The sequence below is a fragment of the Salvelinus namaycush genome, chromosome 2 (genome assembly GCF_016432855.1).
Source record: "Salvelinus namaycush isolate Seneca chromosome 2, SaNama_1.0, whole genome shotgun sequence".
In the NCBI taxonomy this organism is placed as follows: Eukaryota; Metazoa; Chordata; class Actinopteri; order Salmoniformes; family Salmonidae; genus Salvelinus; species Salvelinus namaycush.
In genome coordinates, this window is record NC_052308.1 from 71,401,478 (window position 1) to 71,417,368 (window position 15,891).

The window sequence follows — 15,891 nt, forward strand, 5'->3', positions numbered from 1 at the left end:
AAACCTCTTGGCATTAAATGGAGTCGGGAGTTTAGAAGACTGAATGATGAAGAATGAATGAGTGTCCGGTATTAGCTATGGAGGCAATGCTTCTAAAATGCCGTTGCACTAGATTTGAGATTTTATACATTTTGAAACTCTGAAATAATGTATGCACTGCAAAGAAATACAATAGGCACCTTTACATAGGCTGAAACACCAGACTCTTCTGGCGAACAGCGTTCGGATTCCCTTTGCGGTAGCCTAGCGAACAGCGGTCGGATTCCCTTTGCGGTAGCCTACTGACCAGCGGTCGGATTCCCTTTGCGGTAACCTACTGACCAGCGGTCGGATTCCCTTTGCGGTAGCCTACTGAACAGCGGTCGGATTCCCTTTGCGGTAACCTACTGACCTGAACAGCGGTCGGATTCCCTTTGCGGTAGCCTACTGACCAGCGGTCGGATTCCCTTTGCGGTAACCTACTGACCAGCGGTCGGATTCCCTTTGCGGTAGCCTACTGAACAGCGGTCGGATTCCCTTTGCGGTAGCCTACTGAACAGCGGTCGGATTCCCTTTGCGGTAGCCTACTGAACAGCGGTCGGATTCCCTTTGCGGTAGCCTACTGACCAGAACAGCGGTCGGATTCCCTTTGCGGTAGCCTACTGACCAGAACAGCGGTCGGATTCCCTTTGCGGTAGCCTACTGAACAGCGGTCGGATTCTCTTTGCGGTAGCCTACTGAACCTACTTAAAAGTATTAATCTTTTATTTATGTCTTGTAAAATACTTTTTCAGAGGACTGAACATAAAATGTACTGGTGTCAAACCTACGCTCTACCTGGAGAGACACAACCAGCTTTCTGACGAGGAGCTGTCCATTGGCCAGGACACCCGCACCTCCTTAGGAAGCCAAGGCAAGCTGGATCTGAAGACCTATGCAGATGTCAGAAACTTATTTTCTTCTGCAGTAGAATACATGTTGCTGAAATTTCCATTTGGAGATGTGCTCCTCCAGCATGCAGTGGTCGCTGACATTGCCAACAGGCAGACTGCCAAGTTCTCATCCCTTAACTTTTTCATGGCACACTTTCCCTGCATTATTCTTGAGGGAGCCTCTGTTGATCGGGTGGAAGATGAGTTTAGACTATTAGGCAACACCATTTGAGCAGAGTCTGGTCAACATGCGCACGGATCAGGCCTGCAGAGAAATCAGCACAATGAAAAGGGGGGGGCAGCCTGGTCTACTCCGACCTTTCGGCTGTGATGCTGGGGATATTGGTCATTTTCCACAGCAATGCAGACTGCGAACGAACATTCAGTCTCGTTTCGAAGAACAAAACTCAGTACAGAGCCTCCCTCAGTACAGACCTGCTGATTGCCCTTGTTACCAAGAAGGTTTCAATGATTGCCAGAAGAACTGTTTGCCACAGAGAAGTCTACCCTGATACCCTGCTGCGTAAGGTTAAATCTGCTAGCTACCTGTCTAGGAAATGGTTTCCTGAACATTTGAAGGTCTTCTGAAGATTTGTTCTCACTCACTGTTTCCTATCATAGCTTTTTCCTTTTTATTATGGATAACATGTTTTTGATGCTCTGCTTCAAACATTTGTTCTTATCATATCAGAGTTTAAAAACATTTTTTTATCGTGGATAAGACGTTTGTACATTTTGTACCTAAACAAATAACTTATTTGTTTAATCAAATAAAAAAAACTCCAAGAATAAAGGCCCTTTGTTCTTTCTAATTAGATCTTGTTGATGTGTGTAAATGGAATGCTGTCAAATAAAGTATTCCAACCTTTGATAGACTTGATTTGGTACAATTCTATAATTGCGATCAGACTAACAAACAGCTCTCGCACGAGTGTGCGGTGGGGAAAGAACTCCAATTCGGCCCGTACTACGCGCTCGAGGTCAATCTCCAATTTGCCGTGCGCGTCTGGTACTCTAAAAAGTTGGACAGGGTTGGCAGGTCTGCTAATATTTTAGGATGAATCATGGGTTATATTCACTTTATTTTCTATGAAAATATGTCTGCATATGTTTGTTAGGTGTAGCAATTGACTGATGCGGTCTGATGAACAACTGACTTTCTTCCCTCCAGGACTACTTTGACATCGTGAAGAACCCCATCGACCTGTCCACCATAAAGCGTAAGCTGGACACGGGTCAGTACCAGGAACCCTGGCAGTACGTGGAAGACATCTGGGTCATGTTCAACAATGCCTGGATCTACAACCGCAAGACGTCCCGCGTCTACAAGTTCTGCTCCAAGCTGGCCGAGGTGTTTGAGCTGGAGATAGACCCCGTTATGATGAGCCTTGGCTACTGCTGCGGCCGCAAGGTGAGATGAAGGGATGGGAGGCTGGGATGGATGGGAAGGTGGTGGAGAAAGGGAGGGAGGGATGGGAGGGTGGTGGAGAAAGGGAGGGAGGGATGGGAGGGTGGTGGAGAAAGGGAGGGAGGGATGGGAGGGTGGTGGAGAAAGGGAGGGAGGGAGGGATGGGAGGGTGGTGGAGAAAGGGATGGGAGGGTGGTGGAGAAAGGGATGGAGGGATGGGAGGGAGGGGTGGGAGGGTGGTGGAGAAAGGGAGGGATGGGAAGGTGGTGGAGAAAGGGAGGGAGGGATGGGAGGGTGGTGGAGAAAGGGATGGAGGGATGGGTGGGAGGGTGATGGAGAAAGGGAGGGAGAGATGGGAGGGTGGTGGAGAAAGGGAGGGAGGGATGGGAGGGTGGTGGAGAAAGGGAGGGAGGGATGGGAGGGTGGTGGAGAAAGGGATGGAGGGAGGGGTGGGAGGGTGGTGGAGAAAGGGAGGGATGGGATGGGAGGGTGGTGGAGAAAGGGATGGAGGGATGGGAGGGAGGGGTGGAGAAAGGGAGGGAGGGATGGGAGGGTGGTGGAGAAAGGTAGGGATGGGAAGGTGGTGGAGAAAGGGAGGGAGGGATGGGAGGGTGGTGGAGAAAGGGATGGAGGGATGGGAGGGTGGTGGAGGGAGGGGTGGAGGATCGGAGGCAGAGATTGTTTTCATCTCTGAAATGAACTTTTCTTGCAAATCTGAATTCTAACATTTTCTTGTTGGCCACTTCCTTTGCAGTATGAGTTCTCTCCTCAAACTCTCTGCTGTTATGGTAAGCAGTTGTGCACCATACCAACCGGCGGCACCTACTACAGCTACCAGAACAGGTAAGCCTTGCCTCTCTCTGCGCTAAATGGCAGAGTGCTCAATCAGAACACTGCCCCCTTGCTCCACCTGGTGTTCAGGACATGTAACTTCAGCTAGATTTTCTTCTGCATGCGTTGGGATGGGGTTGTGCAGCACAGCGGCCGTGGCGTGTGAATAGATAGCATAACGCTGTAACACAAGGCCGCATGCTCTGAGCCCGTATTAATAAAGCATCTCCGATTAGGAGTGCTGATCTAGGATCAGTTTGGCCTTTTAGATTACCAGATAACGCCATAAGATAACGTGGATCGGGGGGGGGGGGGGTCTGATCCTAGATCAGCACTCAATGGCAGAAATGGTTTATGAATATACAGGCCCTGATCTCTCTTGCAGCATGGTCTACTGTTCTGACACTCCCAAGTTTTAATGGAAAGATTTGCATTGAAGTTTAATGTACAAGTACTGTACAACTCTGACATAGGAATGACTTTTCTGATGTTCATTTGCACTGACAACCTTTTTAGGTAGTCATCGTATTTCAGATCTGTACATTTAGCAGACACTTTTATCCAGAGTGACTTAGTTATTAATGCATCTACTTAAGGCAGCTAGGTACGACAACCACAATTCAGTTATATCTAGTTGAGGCAAGTGGATGTTTTCCATGTCTGTTAGTGCTCTTTGGGCCTGGTGCCATTTTCTGTGTTCCGTGTTGCTATAGTGTATGTGTGTGTCTCGTCTTGTTCCAGGTATCATTTCTGTGAGAAGTGCTTCAATGAGATCCAGGGGCACAATGTGACGTTAGGGGACGACCCAGCACAACCACAGACGTGAGTCAACCCGTCTCTGCTTAACTTGTTCTCCGGTTCACTTCATTCATCTCATTCAAACTCCAATAGAATCTTGTTTTATATTCAGGTATTTGCAGTAAATGTTTGTTTCATGTCATGATTTAACCGTGTCATCTAACCAGTTGCTGTCTTCTCTGCCTCCTCAGAATGATATGTAAAGACCAGTTTGAGAGGAAGAAGAACGATACACTAGACCATGAACCGTAAGGCTCTTTAACCAGCCATCTGTATGTGTATGGCTCACACTCACTCCATATACCTTTCATATCAGCCTGCTGCTCCTGCAGATGTCCTGACTAGACTTCCTGGTCAGCTCTGAAGCACCGTCTGGTGTTTAGTTTTATATCACCTAGGGGAGCATTTCAACATGTACACCTTTGGCCACGTGCTTGATTTTCAATAGACAACATAAGAGCCACTCATAGATCTCCACTTTTGCGCACCTTTTAATTTCCATTCTATTTACATATTTGAGGTTTATTATAACAAAAAGTATCATTTTTTTTAAAAATGAATGAATATATAAATGAATAATGGCCTACATATGAGTATTGTGTTCCAACCCCTCCTACAAAGGCGCACTTGCATTGGTCTGCTTGCACGTGCGTAAGAACTGGAGGAATATTAAGTGAATGTTGATCTCTCTATGGCTTCCTGTTCTAGCAGTCAAGCCAGTCAGCACTCTTACATATCGTGAACAGTACAATTGAAACAAACAAGAAGAGAAGTTGTTGACCTAAATGGGGGACATAACGGGTATAGCTGTTAATGGGTTTCTGTAGTAAACCAAGATGTGGTGTTTTTGTCACCAGGTTTGTTGACTGTAAAGATTGCGGACGGAAGATGCATCAGATATGTGTTCTACACTATGACGTCATCTGGCCATCCGGGTAAACATTCAGCCTAACCTCTGACAGTGTCACAAAATGGTGGTGAGAAGTTCTATTCGATACCAGTTACATGAATGACTCTTTTTCTTTCTCTCACTCTGCAGATTCATCTGTGACAACTGTTTGAAGAAGAGTGGGAAAACACGGAAAGACAACAAGTTTTCTGCAAAACGTACGTCCTCTTTTCCATTCCCTGGCTATAAGCCCCATCTTAAAGTGGCAATCCGCAGTTGAAACAATAATCCCCGCCCCTGTTTCGGTACAAAGCTGAGTGATGGGGCTTTCAAATTCATAGACCAAGCTATGGATGCAAGGACTGACCATCTGTGGTATCAAAAATATAGTGTTAATATAGGCTATATAGTGTTTGGTTACATTTACTTTGTTTTCAAACATTAGAGTAAAACAGCTTATTTTGGGTTCTGATGGGGTACGATGGTTGAACTGAGCTCATGAGCCATTTATAAGTTATATTTTTCAATAATCAATGTGTACACACTGTATCAATCCTTCAAGGTCATAATTTGATGTAGCAATTGCTGATTTCCCCTTTAAGAGTATTGGAATACTTAGCCAATTCGTCATGCAATATAACATTTTTTAAAAAGCCGAAATCTTTTTGAACGTCAGTTTTTAATAGCCTAGTTATTCAAGCTTTACAGAAGCCTTTCTCTATATGACAAACCACTTCCATATGGTAAATGTCATGGACTTATGACATCACTGGCGGTCTCCAATTACCTGCAGTAGCTCTCTCTCACCCACACATTTGCGGTTTTGCCTCTGGTATTTGTAGTACCAGAGAGCGTGTTTGACCTTTCCATGCACATGGCATTAAGCTAAATTAGACTCTGTCTGCACATTTATTCATACATAAAACATGTCCTTCTGAATGAAGGCTTGGTTTGTGACCTTTTGGACCAATCTCTCTCCGTGTGTGTGTGTGTGTGTAGGGTTGCAGACGACGCGGTTGGGCATGTACATCGAGGACCGGGTGAATAAGTATCTGAAGAGGCAGAACCACCCTGAGGCAGGGGAGGTGTACGTACGAGTGGTGGCAAGCTCTGACAAAACTACAGAGGTCAAACCTGGCATGAAATCCAGGTAGAGACTGAGGAGTGGACACGCACGTGTAGTGCACTACCTAACATTTTAGAGTACTGACGGTATACACATTTATTGCACTACTTTAGTTGTGCAGGCACTTTCACAGCATGTAAGGAAGTGTTGTCTGTACCTCAACATAATGAATACACAAAATATTTGTCCACGCTCCTGTTTTATTGTTGCCAGTCAACAGTGTGGTCGGCACCCTTGTTTGACTTTGGCTTTGCAGAGATCCCAAGAGATAAGAATACACCACATAAAACCTAATGATCATATATTCATCTCTTAAATCCCATGTTGTTGAACCTGCATGTTTGAGCAGACTGTAAACATTCCCTGTTACTGCCTTCAATGATCAGTTCATATTTAGCAGACGCTCCTATCCAGAGGGACTTACAGGAGCAAATTAGGGTTAAGCGCCTTGCTCAAGGGCACATCGACCTTTCGTTTACTGGCCCAAAGCTCTTAACTGCTAGGCTACCTGCCGCCCACTCAGTTTGGCCTCTTTGACACATGTGGTTAATGTTCGATGTAGACAGACGTCTGTCTTTCTGTTTTTTCTGGTCAGGTTTGTGGATACCGGTGAGATGTCTGAGACCTTCCCCTACAGAACCAAAGCGCTTTTTGCCTTTGAGGAGATCGACGGCGTGGATGTGTGTTTCTTCGGGATGCACGTTCAGGAGTACGGCTCGGACTGCTCCTTCCCCAACACCAGGTCTGTACCTCTACATGGGGCTGGTCCAGAGTACCTGTACCCCTTACACGGGGCTGGTCCGGGGTACCTGTACCCCCTACATGGGGCTGGTCCAGAGTACCTGTACCCCTTACACGGGGCTGGTCCGGGGTACCTGTACCCCTTACATGGGGCTGGTCCGGAGTACCTGTACCCCTTACATGGGGCTGGTCCGGAGTACCTGTACCCCTTACATGGGGCTGGTTCGGAGTACCTGTACCCCCTACACGGGGCTGGTCCGGAGTACCTGTACCCCTTACACGGGGCTGGTCCGGGGTACCTGTACCCCTTACACGGGGCTGGTCCGGAGTACCTGTACCCCTTACACGGGGCTGGTCCGGAGTACCTGTACCCCTTACATGGGGCTGGTTCGGAGTACCTGTACCCCCTACATGGGGCTGGTCCAGAGTACCTGTACCCCCTACATGGGGCTGGTCCGGAGTACCTGTACCCCCTACATGGGGCTGGTCCGGAGTACCTGTACCCCCTACATGGGGCTGGTCCGGAGTACCTGTACCCCCTACATGGGGCTGGTCCGGAGTACCTGTACCCCCTACATGGGGCTGGTCCGGAGTACCTGTACCCCCTACATGGGGCTGGTCCGGAGTACCTGTACCCCCTACATGGGGCTGGTCCGGAGTACCTGTACCCCCTACATGGGGCTGGTCCGGAGTACCTGTACCCCCTACATGGGGCTGGTCCGGAGTACCTGTAATGGGCTACACGGTATGTGATGTGTTGGTAGACCCTTGATTCAGTAGTAACATATTAAATAAATAAATGTATACATTTTATAAATGTGTTGAAATAATTGATGACTTAATGGAAATGACTGACTAACTGATGACATTTGTTTATTCCTGTGTCTTCCTCCACAGACGGGTTTACATATCTTACCTGGACAGTATTCACTTCTTCAAACCTCGACTGCTAAGGACGGCCGTCTATCATGAGATCCTTATTGGCTACCTGGAGTATGTAAAGAAACTCGGGTATGAAATGCATTCATATTGCAGTTCTCAAGTAAAAGCACTTTACTTGATGGAAGTAACTCCCCACTTGCATTAAATGTCCCTACCAAAACAACCAACCGTTGTCTCTTCTCCCCCTCAGCTACTCTCAGGGTCACATCTGGGCGTGCCCCCCCAGCGAGGGGGACGACTACATCTTCCACTGTCACCCTGCCGACCAGAAGATCCCCAAGCCCAAGAGGCTGCAGGAGTGGTACAGGAAGATGCTGGAGAAGGCCTTCGCTGAAAGGATCCTCCATGACTTCAAGGTGATTTAGGATTAAGATTATGGTTAGGATTAAGGTTAGGATTAAGGTAAGGATTAAGGGTTAAAGTTAGATCCCCCAAGCCCAAGAGGCTGCAGGAGTGGCACAAGAAGATGCTGGATACTGCTTTCGTGGAGAGGATCCTCCATGACTTAAAGGCAGGCCTCTCAATGGCTAAAGCATTTCAGGCCTATCTTGTAGGCTTTGTACAGTTGAGTCCCCAGCCTTGGCCTTGGGAAAGTTGTCTTCTCTGCAACCGGGCCAACCAAGCCTTCAACCTCTAAAGTGTTTTGAGATTTCTGAATGTATTAATAGGGCTAGAACAGCAACAACCAGCCAAGCAGAAGACTCATATTAGTTGAACATTTGTGTCCATTGGACATTTAAAGTAATCTTCTTCTATGTTTTTCTCCAGGACATCTTCAAGCAGGCGACAGAGGACTGTCTGACGGGGGCCAACGAGATGCCCTACTTCGAGGGGGACTTCTGGCCCAACGTGCTGGAGGAGAGCATCAAGGAGCTGGAACAGGAGGCGGAAGAGAGGAAGAAGGAGGAGAACGTAACCTGCTCCGACACACCTGAGGTGGGAGGAGAGACGAGTCATAGGGTAGACCGATGATAGTACTAGAGACATCATTATCAATAGCTAACCTCCCTACATGAATACATAACTCCTACCTGTCTAGTCAAATTTGTCTTAAAATGTTTTTATTAATGTGAAATAATTTATTAGTCGAATGCATAACATGCATGCGGTGAATGTTTGTGCCCTCACTGTCCAAATTTGTTAATTTGCCATATTTTTTTAACTCTTCCCTCTTTTCCCCTCAGGGCACGCCAGGGGACACGAAGAACGCCAAGAAGAAGAACAGCAAGAAGACCAATAAGAACAAGGGCAGCGTGAGCCGAACCAATAAGAAGAAGCCTGGCATGCCGAATGTAGCCAATGACCTGTCCCAGAAGCTCTACGCCAGCCTCGACAAACACAAAGAGGTATGATGACGTCAACACGCTTGCTTTGAAATGCATGTCGTCTTTCAATGGCTTTAACTGTTTTATGAAGTTGTTTCTTAGAATGGTGCCATGTGTAGGTTCTCTTCTATAATCTCTGAGCTGGGATATTATTGGCCTGACCCAAACCCAATGGCAAACAATCAGGAATTGAGTGATGCTCTCTTCTCTCTTCAAGAGTATTTCTCTCCTCTCTCCCTCCAGGTGTTCTTTGTGATCCACCTGCACTCGGCCCAGATGGCCAACATGTTGCCCCCCATCATGGACCCTGACCCCCTGCTGAACTGTGACCTGATGGACGGCCGTGACGCCTTCCTCACCCTGGCCCGGGACAAGCACTGGGAGTTCAGCTCTCTCAGAAGGTAATGATAATAGCTTTGATTTGTATAGTGCTTTTCATAATGGAGGAATCTCAAAGTTCTACCTCTTGAATCCTACGTTAGAATTTAACAATTATGACTGTTGACTTACCTAAGTTGAATGCACTGACTAAGGCGCTCTGGATAAGAGCCTCTGTTAAGTGTCCTAAATGTATCAATAAAAAGGAAACACTCAGTAAGAATCGAGCCAGCTAAAGCAACAATGGTAGATGCTGAAAGGCCTTCACAGAGATAGTCTGATAGTGAGTTTTGGTATTTTTAAGCCAGTTTTAAAATTGCTTGATGGATGGAGTGGCTCTCAGATGGTAAGGTAGAGCGTTTCCGTAGGCCAATGGTTTCTAACCTCTCCTCAGGGACCACCAGACGTTTCACAATTTAATTGTAGCCCAGAACTAACTCACCTGATTCACCTATTCAAGGCTGGTTAGTTGACAAGTTGAATCAGGTGTGCTAGCTGTGGAATAGATCAAATACATGGAACGACTGGGGGTCCCCGAGGAGAGGTTTGAAAACCCCTGCCATAGAGGACCATTGGTTGATGAATTCCTACCATTTGTTCCCATAAGGTGTAAGTGGAGCACCATGTGCATGTTGGTGGAGCTGCACAACCAGGGTCAGGACCGCTTCGTCTACACCTGCAACGAGTGTAAACACCACGTGGAGACACGCTGGCACTGTACCGTATGTGAGGTAAGAGACACACACATGTGCGCATACATCCTCACCGTCTTGGGAGATTTATACCATGTTCCTGTGTCCCAATCAATCAAATGAATTTCATGAAGCCGGTTGTCAAAGTGCTTTACAGTAACCCGGCCTAGACCCTAAAGAGCAAGCAGGCAATAGCTGTGCTCTCTGTCACTTACATCTGCCCATGCATGTATTAACCCCCACCTCTCCTTGCAGGACTTTGACCTGTGTATCAACTGCTACGCCGCCAAGGGCCACGAGCACCAGATGGTCAAGTGGGGCCTGGGGCTGGACGACGACGGCAATGGAGCGGGCGGCGCCGGCGAGGCCTCTAAGAGCCCCCAGGAGTCACGCCGTCTCAGCATCCAGCGTTGCATCCAGTCCCTGGTTCACGCCTGCCAGTGTCGCAACGCCAACTGCAGCCTGCCGTCCTGCCAGAAGATGAAGCGCGTGGTGCAGCACACCAAAGGTAATGAAATTGGTTGCTGGCATCAGTGTCCTGCCGTTGTGCCCTTGAGCAAGACACTTAACCCCAAAACTGCTCCAAGGGCACGGCACTGCGACTGACCCTGTCCTCTTAACTTCTTATGGCTGCATCCCGCTACCGGGATCGATATGACAACAGCCAGTGAAAGTGCAGGGTGCCAAATTCAAACAACAGAAATCTCATAATTAAAGTTCCTCAAACATACATGTGTCTTATATAATTTTAAAGGTAATCTTGTTGTTAATCCCACCAAAGTGTCCGATTTCAAATATGCTTTTCAGCGAAAGCACTACAAACGATTATGTTAGGTCACCACCAAACCACAATAAGCACAGCCATTTTTCCAGCGAAAGATGGCTTTCACAAAAAGCAGAAATAGAGATCAAATTAATCACTAACCTTTGATTATCTTCATCAGATGACACTCATATGACTTCATGTTACACAATACATGCATGTTTTGTTTGATAAAGTTCATATTTATAACAAAAAATCTGAGTTTACATTGGCACGTTACATTCACTAGTTCCAAAAACATCAAGTGATTTTGCATAGCCACATCGTTTCAACAGAAATACTCATCATAAATGTAGATGATAATACAAGTTATACACATGGAATTATAGATATACCTCTCCTTAATGCAACCGCTGTGTCAGATTTCAAAAAAACTTTACGGAAAAAGCAAATCATGCAATAACCTGAGACGGAGCTCAGAACAATAGCCAAATTAGCCGCCATGTTGGGGTCAACAGAAACCAGAAAATACATGATAAATGTTTCCTTACCTTTGATGAACTTCATCAGAATGCAGTCCTAGGAATCCCAGGTCCACAGTAAATGCTTGATTTGTTCGATAATGTCCGTTATTTATGTCCAATTAGCTACTTTGGTTAGCGCGTTTGGTAAACAATTCCAAAGTCACAAAGCGCGTCCACTATAACTTGACGAAATGTCCAAAAGTTCCGTAACAGTCAGTAGAAACATGTCAAACGATGTACTGAATCAATCTTTAGAATGATGTTAACATACATCTTGAATAACGTTCCAACCGGAGAATTAGATTGACTTCAGATGAGCGGTGGAACGGAGGTCCTCCTCATGTGAACGCGCATGTGAAAGCATGGTCAGCTCGTGGCAGTGATTACTCATTCCTGTCTCCTTCGGCCCCCCTTCACATTAGAGTCATCAGACAAAGTTCTATTGACTGTTGACATCTAGTGGAAGCCGTAGGAAGTGAAAACTCATCAATATCTCGCTGTAATTTCAATGAGAGCTTGGTTGAACATCTGCCACCTCAGAAAAAATTCGAACAGGAAGTGGAACTTCTCAGGTTTTTGCCTGCCATATGAGTTCTGTTATACTCACAGACATAATAAACTTCAGAGTGTTTTCTATCCAATACGAATAATAATATGCATATATTAGCAACTGGGACTGAGGAGCAGGCAGTTTACTATGGGCACCTCTGTGCACCTTTCATCCAAGCTACTCAATACTGCCCCTGCAGCCATAAGAAGTTAACCTTTGTGGATCCATGTGTCTCTCAGGGGGGTACACTTAGATGTATCCTTGACAATTGACAATAACATATCTTATCTATTTTAGGTTGCAAGAGGAAGACTAACGGTGGTTGCCCCGTGTGCAAGCAGCTCATCGCTCTGTGCTGCTACCATGCCAAGCACTGCCAGGAGAACAAGTGTCCTGTACCATTCTGTCTTAACATCAAGCACAAGCTTAGGCAGCAGCAGCTCCAGCACCGCTTACAGCAGGCTCAGATGATGAGGAGAAGAATGGCCACCATGCAGGGAAGAGCAATGCCTCAGAGCTTACCGTCCCCCCCTCAGGCCCCCACTACAACCCCCAACACCACCCCCTCACACCCCCAGCCTAACACACCCCAAACCCCCCAACAACCACTTTCAAACCAGCCGCAGACCCCAAACGCTGCAGGTATGTCACCAGTGTTCCCTCCTCGCAACGGTCATCCCCTAACACCAGCTTCCCAGGGCAAGGGGGGACCTCAAGTGTCTCCTTTACACCAGCAGCAGTCACCTCTCCCCCCGCAACCTCCCCAACCCCAGCCACCCCCTCAACCTCAACAACCTTCTCAACAACAACCCCCTCTCGCTGCGGTCAAGATGGCGCGGCACATTGAGATGGTGGCCCAGGCGCAGCAGCAGAACCAGCAGAACTACCGGGTCAACATGAACGGCCTGCACCAGCAGAACCCCCAGCAGAACCCCCAGCAGCAGCAACGCATGGCCGGACCCATGCAGATGGTTGGGGGTCAAATGGTGGGACCCAGAGGGCCCCAGGGCATGCAGCAGCCCATGGCCCCAGGTCAGTGGCCCACCACTGGGGGAGCCATAGCGGGAGCTCAGCCTGGACAACCAGGAGTTGTAGTCCCTCCTCAGGTGGGTCAACCCCAGCAGGGGATACCGATGCAACAGAGACCCATGATATCTCCTCAGCAACAGGCTCAGAGGATGCTAGTCCCCCAGCCGGGGGGTCCCAGACCCCAGACGCCATCCCAGAGACCCGGGGCCATCGCCCCCAATGCCCTCCAGGACCTCCTGATGACCCTCAAGTCCCCCAGCTCACCCCAGCAGCAGCAGCAGGTCCTCAACATCCTGAAGTCCAACCCTCAGCTCATGGCGGCATTCATCAAACAGAGAACGGCCAAGTACCATGCCAGCAACCCCCTGCAACAACAGCAGCCGGGGATGTTGGGAGCCCAGCCGGCGATGCAGGCTGGGGCCGGAGGGGGGCAGAGGCCCGGGATGCCCCCTCAGCAGCCTCAACAACCCACCGCCCAAGGGATGGCTGCCTTAGGACCCCAGGGGCAACTCATGAACCCTGGACACAACCCCCAACCCAACGCTGCCCAGATACAGGAGCTCTACCGGAGACAGCTCCTTCGACAGCAGCAACAGCAGCAGCAGCAGCAGCAACAGCAGCAGCAGCAACAGCAGCAGCAACAGCAGCAGCAGCAGCAGCAACAACAACAACAACAACAGCAGCAGCAGCAGCAGCAACAACAGCAGCAGCAACAACAGCAGCAGCAACAACAGCAGCAGCAACAGCAACAACAGCAGCAGGCCCATCCAGGTCCGTTCCCTCCCCAGACCCAAGGCCAGACGGCTAGCTACTCTCGGCTCCGCATGCAGCAGCTAGCCATGCATGCCCAGGGCCAGCTCCCTCCCATGGCCCAGATGGGTCAATCTGGCCTGGGCATGGACCCCACCTCCACCACCCAGAACCTCTTGCACCAGCGGATGCTCCAGCAACAACAGCAGGGTATCTCTAACCAACAGGCCATCCTCAAGCAGCAGATGGGCGGCTCCCCGGTCCTGCCTAGCCCTACCATGAGTCCCCAGGCCCACCTACTGGCCAGCCAGCCCCAGCCTGGAGCTCACCTCCCTGGCCAGTCCCCCATGGCCAATGCCCTTTCCAACCGGTCCCCTGCACCTGTACAATCCCCGTGCCCGCCCTCGCAACAACCCCCACATTCCAGCCCTTCGCCCCAGGTTCAGCCCTCATCCCACCCGGGGTCCCCCCACCCGGGCTTGGGGGGCCCCATGCCTGGCTCCATGGACCAGGGACACTTGACGGAGCAGAGCGCTATGCTATCGCAGATGAACACGCCCGCCAGAGGAGGGTTGAAGAATGACTTGGGCACGGGAGGGGATACGACAGGAGATACGCTGGAGAAGTTTGTGGAGGGATTGTAGCATTAAACAGGAGACTTGGGCTGTGTCCCAAATAGGTGACACCCTATTCCAAATTAGTGCACTAGGGCCCTGCTCAAAATTAGTGCACTATGTAGGGAATAGGGTGCCATTTGGGATGCATACAGAAACAAACCACACTCTCCCCATCCTCCACTGATGTACTCGGACTCTGGGCCCGTCCCCTTTCATGAAAAATAATTTCTTTCCTCTTTTTTTTACTGACATGTACAAAGTTTCAAGAGATGTAAAAAGAGAGAAAATGGGATAAAATGAAAAATGCCAACACTTATAGGGGAATGTTGATGTTTCCTAAAACTGGTGTTTCTTCTTCCTAATGAGTCGGGATTTTGCAAATTGCTGTTTAAATCACAAAGAATATATTTTTTTTTGGTTGAGACCAAAATGTGCTCAGACTTTGTTTTATTTGTTTGGTATTTGGTATGATGTCATGCCTTTTTCGTTTTCTTTTTTTAAAGAAAATGTACAAAACAATTGCATTATAGTATTCATACTTTTAATTTTGTACCTTTTTTTTAAGTAAAGCATTTTTTTGTTTTGTGTTGAGACCGTAAAATATTTTTTGTCTGGGAATCGGCATAGGTTTCTTTTTTCTTCTCAAGCTCTTCTCATTCCTGGGACATACATCCAGAAAATGTCTCCCTATTCCCAATATAGTGTAGTGCACTATATAAGGAATAGGGAGCCATTCCAGATGTAGCCCTGGCAATTGTAATCTAAAGTGTTCTACAATTTTTATAGATCCACCTGTATTTGAGAGAGAGCGACTCTTTTTCCTCTTTGTGACGTGTGTGTGTGTTCGAGGAGAACTATCCATTTGTATTGAAATAGGAAATGGACTATGGCAGTTTGTAATACACTGGCATTTATGCAGAAACACTTGACACACACATACTTGGAATGCCAAACTCTCTAAACACATACACAACAAAACAAGGACAAAATCTCACTAGCCTGGAAACCGGAATCTCTGTCTTGACTTGCGGATGTAGAAAATTGTGGTTCTGTCATTTAAAAAGTTTGTCATAATTTGTTGTGTAAAGTTAAGTATATAAAGAGAACAGACAACTGACTCTTATCCTGAGGGGGAATGGGTGTTCACTGCTTGACTGCTTGTTTGTTTTGAAAAGAGATAAATAAATAGTCCAGCTGTCTATCAACCCTCCATCCTCATTCCCCTCTCTCAAAAACACAAACTTGAATAAAACTTGGGGTGGGTTACGTTCTCCTAGCTCCATATTGTAAATCATGCAAGTTGTTATTAAGCAAAAATATTATAAATATAAGGAAGAGCGAATGAAATCACTGTATAAACTGGTTAAAGACTCATTTCTTACTTATATACCATATTGTTAAATAAACTGTGCAACAGAAAACACTTGGAGTTATACTTCTGTGTCATCGTGGTTTGTGGGATTGTTTGCCCTGCAATTTTGATAGCATACTTGAACTAGGATGAGGTTGTGAGCGTGTTTTTGAAAATGAGTGGAAAAGTGAGTATTAGGGCAGTCTTAGAATGAGAACAGGTAAAGTGAGTATGTGGGCGTCATTCAATAATCTCTCAAGAAGACA

The 15,891-nt window shown here is 47.6% G+C and overlaps 1 protein-coding gene across 4 annotated transcripts in view; it reads left to right on the forward strand.

Moving 5' to 3' along the window:
* The window catches only part of crebbpa (CREB binding protein a), a 69,915-nt gene extending 54,206 nt beyond the window's left edge, over positions 1-15,709 (forward strand). For all 4 annotated transcript variants that reach the window (XM_038960427.1, XM_038960436.1, XM_038960451.1 and 1 more), the window contains 16 exons: positions 2,083-2,322; positions 3,074-3,162; positions 3,892-3,972; positions 4,140-4,196; positions 4,806-4,883; positions 4,988-5,055; positions 5,837-5,987; positions 6,559-6,705; positions 7,602-7,715; positions 7,837-8,002; positions 8,415-8,582; positions 8,831-8,992; positions 9,215-9,372; positions 9,957-10,080; positions 10,297-10,549; positions 12,176-15,709. In XM_038960427.1, coding sequence (XP_038816355.1) covers positions 2,083-2,322; positions 3,074-3,162; positions 3,892-3,972; positions 4,140-4,196; positions 4,806-4,883; positions 4,988-5,055; positions 5,837-5,987; positions 6,559-6,705; positions 7,602-7,715; positions 7,837-8,002; positions 8,415-8,582; positions 8,831-8,992; positions 9,215-9,372; positions 9,957-10,080; positions 10,297-10,549; positions 12,176-14,301 — 4,182 coding nt within the window. In that variant the 3' untranslated portion in view covers positions 14,302-15,709. The remainder of the gene's footprint in view (positions 1-2,082; positions 2,323-3,073; positions 3,163-3,891; positions 3,973-4,139; positions 4,197-4,805; positions 4,884-4,987; positions 5,056-5,836; positions 5,988-6,558; positions 6,706-7,601; positions 7,716-7,836; positions 8,003-8,414; positions 8,583-8,830; positions 8,993-9,214; positions 9,373-9,956; positions 10,081-10,296; positions 10,550-12,175) is intronic.
* The last annotated feature ends 182 nt before the right edge of the window (positions 15,710-15,891 follow it).